Source organism: Aureococcus anophagefferens (assembly GCF_000186865.1).
Source record: "Aureococcus anophagefferens unplaced genomic scaffold AURANscaffold_1296, whole genome shotgun sequence".
NCBI lineage: Eukaryota > Pelagophyceae > Pelagomonadales > Pelagomonadaceae > Aureococcus > Aureococcus anophagefferens.
In genome coordinates, this window is record NW_008706348.1 from 1 (window position 1) to 1,683 (window position 1,683).

Below are 1,683 nucleotides of genomic sequence, written 5' to 3' on the forward strand. Positions count from 1 at the left end.
TGGATTCCATCCTGCTCCTCGACGGCTTCGAGCACGCGTTCGCGGCGAACGCGGCGTCGGCCGGCGACGGCCTCGTCGAGCTCGCGGCGCCGCTGTCCAAGGCGCTGGACGCGCTCGGCGCCTACCCGGGCGTCGTGCTCCTCGTCGCCCACGTCGAGGACCTGTCGACGCTGCGCTTCGCGCCGTCCTTCGCGCGGCGCCTCGCGCTCGCGCTGCCGTTGGCGACGCCGGGCGCGAAGCTCCGCGCCAAGCTCTGGCGCGCGGTGCTCCCGCCGGCGTGCCCGCTCGCCGGCGACGTCGACTTCGCGCGCCTCGGGGCGAAGCACGAGCTCCTGCCCGCGTCCATACGCCGCGCGGCGCTCCTCGCGGCCGCGGCCGCCGCGAAGCGCGGCGCGGCCGAGATCGGCCACGCGGACCTCCACGGCGCCGCGGAGCGCGAGGTGACGCGGCTCCGCGGCGACGGCGCCAACTTCGACCGCCTCTTCGTCTAGCGGGGGGGGGTAAGGTGTTAAGGGGCGTGCGCGGGCAGGCCTGCACTGCCACTTGCCGAGGCCTTGCCTCAGAGGCTTGGCGTTCCCTCGGCTGCGTGATTTGTGAACGGTCACGTCATGGTCGAGGCAGCGGCGCTCGGGGAACTAGCCGGCGTTCACGACGAACAGTTTGTGAAGCATCACACTGAAAGATCACTGAGCTTGACGAGCATTAGCTCAACTGCTCGTCCGTCGGCCTTCGCGAATATCGACATTCGCCGCGCGCGAGCCCCACCCGCGACCGTCATCAGCCCTCGGGGGCCTCACGGACACGCACGCTCCGCCGCCGGCCTTCCGCGGGACATCAACCCCCTGCTCCGTCGACGCCGAACACGAATTTCTGCGGCGAAAGAAAACGAGCAGTAGGCGAACCGCCGCGTCTCTTCAACGCCCCACGCCGAGGCCTCGAGGCGTCGTCGAGACCTCGGCGCTCTGCTTCGAGGACTTGGCCGACGCCAGCCTCTGTACTCTCCGCGCGCGCCCCGCCCCCCGCTCGTCGGAACGCGATCCCGCCGACCGGCGACGCCCGCAGGCCGGTGCGACGCAAAAGCTCTCAAGAGACATGAGGCGCATGCTGCCCTGGATGGTCGGGCTCGTTGGCGCCGCGGAGACGGTATCACCGCCTTCTGCGACGCCGGCGCCGGCCGCCGCCGACGCGACGGACGGCGGCTGCAAGCACGTCCACCCGGAGATGATCCCGGGCATGGGGGCCTTCACCTGCGACGACGCGGCGGCCCTGGGCTACTCGTGCGCGGACTTGGGCCAGATCGGCAAGGACTGCGACGGCTGCGCGTGCCCCCTCGACGTCCCGACCTCGAGCCCGACGGCGGGGCCGATCCCGAGCCCGACCTCGCCCCCCGCGCCGAGCCCGACGCCGGCGCCGACCGCCGCCGACGCGACGGACGGCGGCTGCAAGCACGTCCACCCGGAGATGATCCCGGGCATGGGGGCCTTCACCTGCGACGACGCGGCGGCCTTAGGCTACTCGTGCGCGGACCTGGGCCAGATCGGCAAGGACTGCGACGGCTGTGCGTGCCCCCTCGACGTCCCGACCTCGAGCCCGACGGCGGGGCCGATCCCGAGCCCGACGCCGGCGCCAGCCGCGGTCGACGGCGGCGGGTCGTCTTCCGGCGGTGTCGGCGGCGGCGCAGCG

General features: G+C 73.1%; 1 protein-coding gene across 1 annotated transcript; it reads left to right on the top strand.

Moving 5' to 3' along the window:
* Positions 1 to 1,558, top strand: AURANDRAFT_69288 (hypothetical protein; the record flags this gene model as incomplete). The annotated part of the gene is made up of 2 exons (XM_009045049.1): positions 1 to 485; positions 1,063 to 1,558. Coding segments are annotated over 2 exons (981 nt in total), but the record flags the coding sequence as incomplete, so codon positions are not given.
* Positions 1,559 to 1,683: the final 125 nt, after the last annotated feature.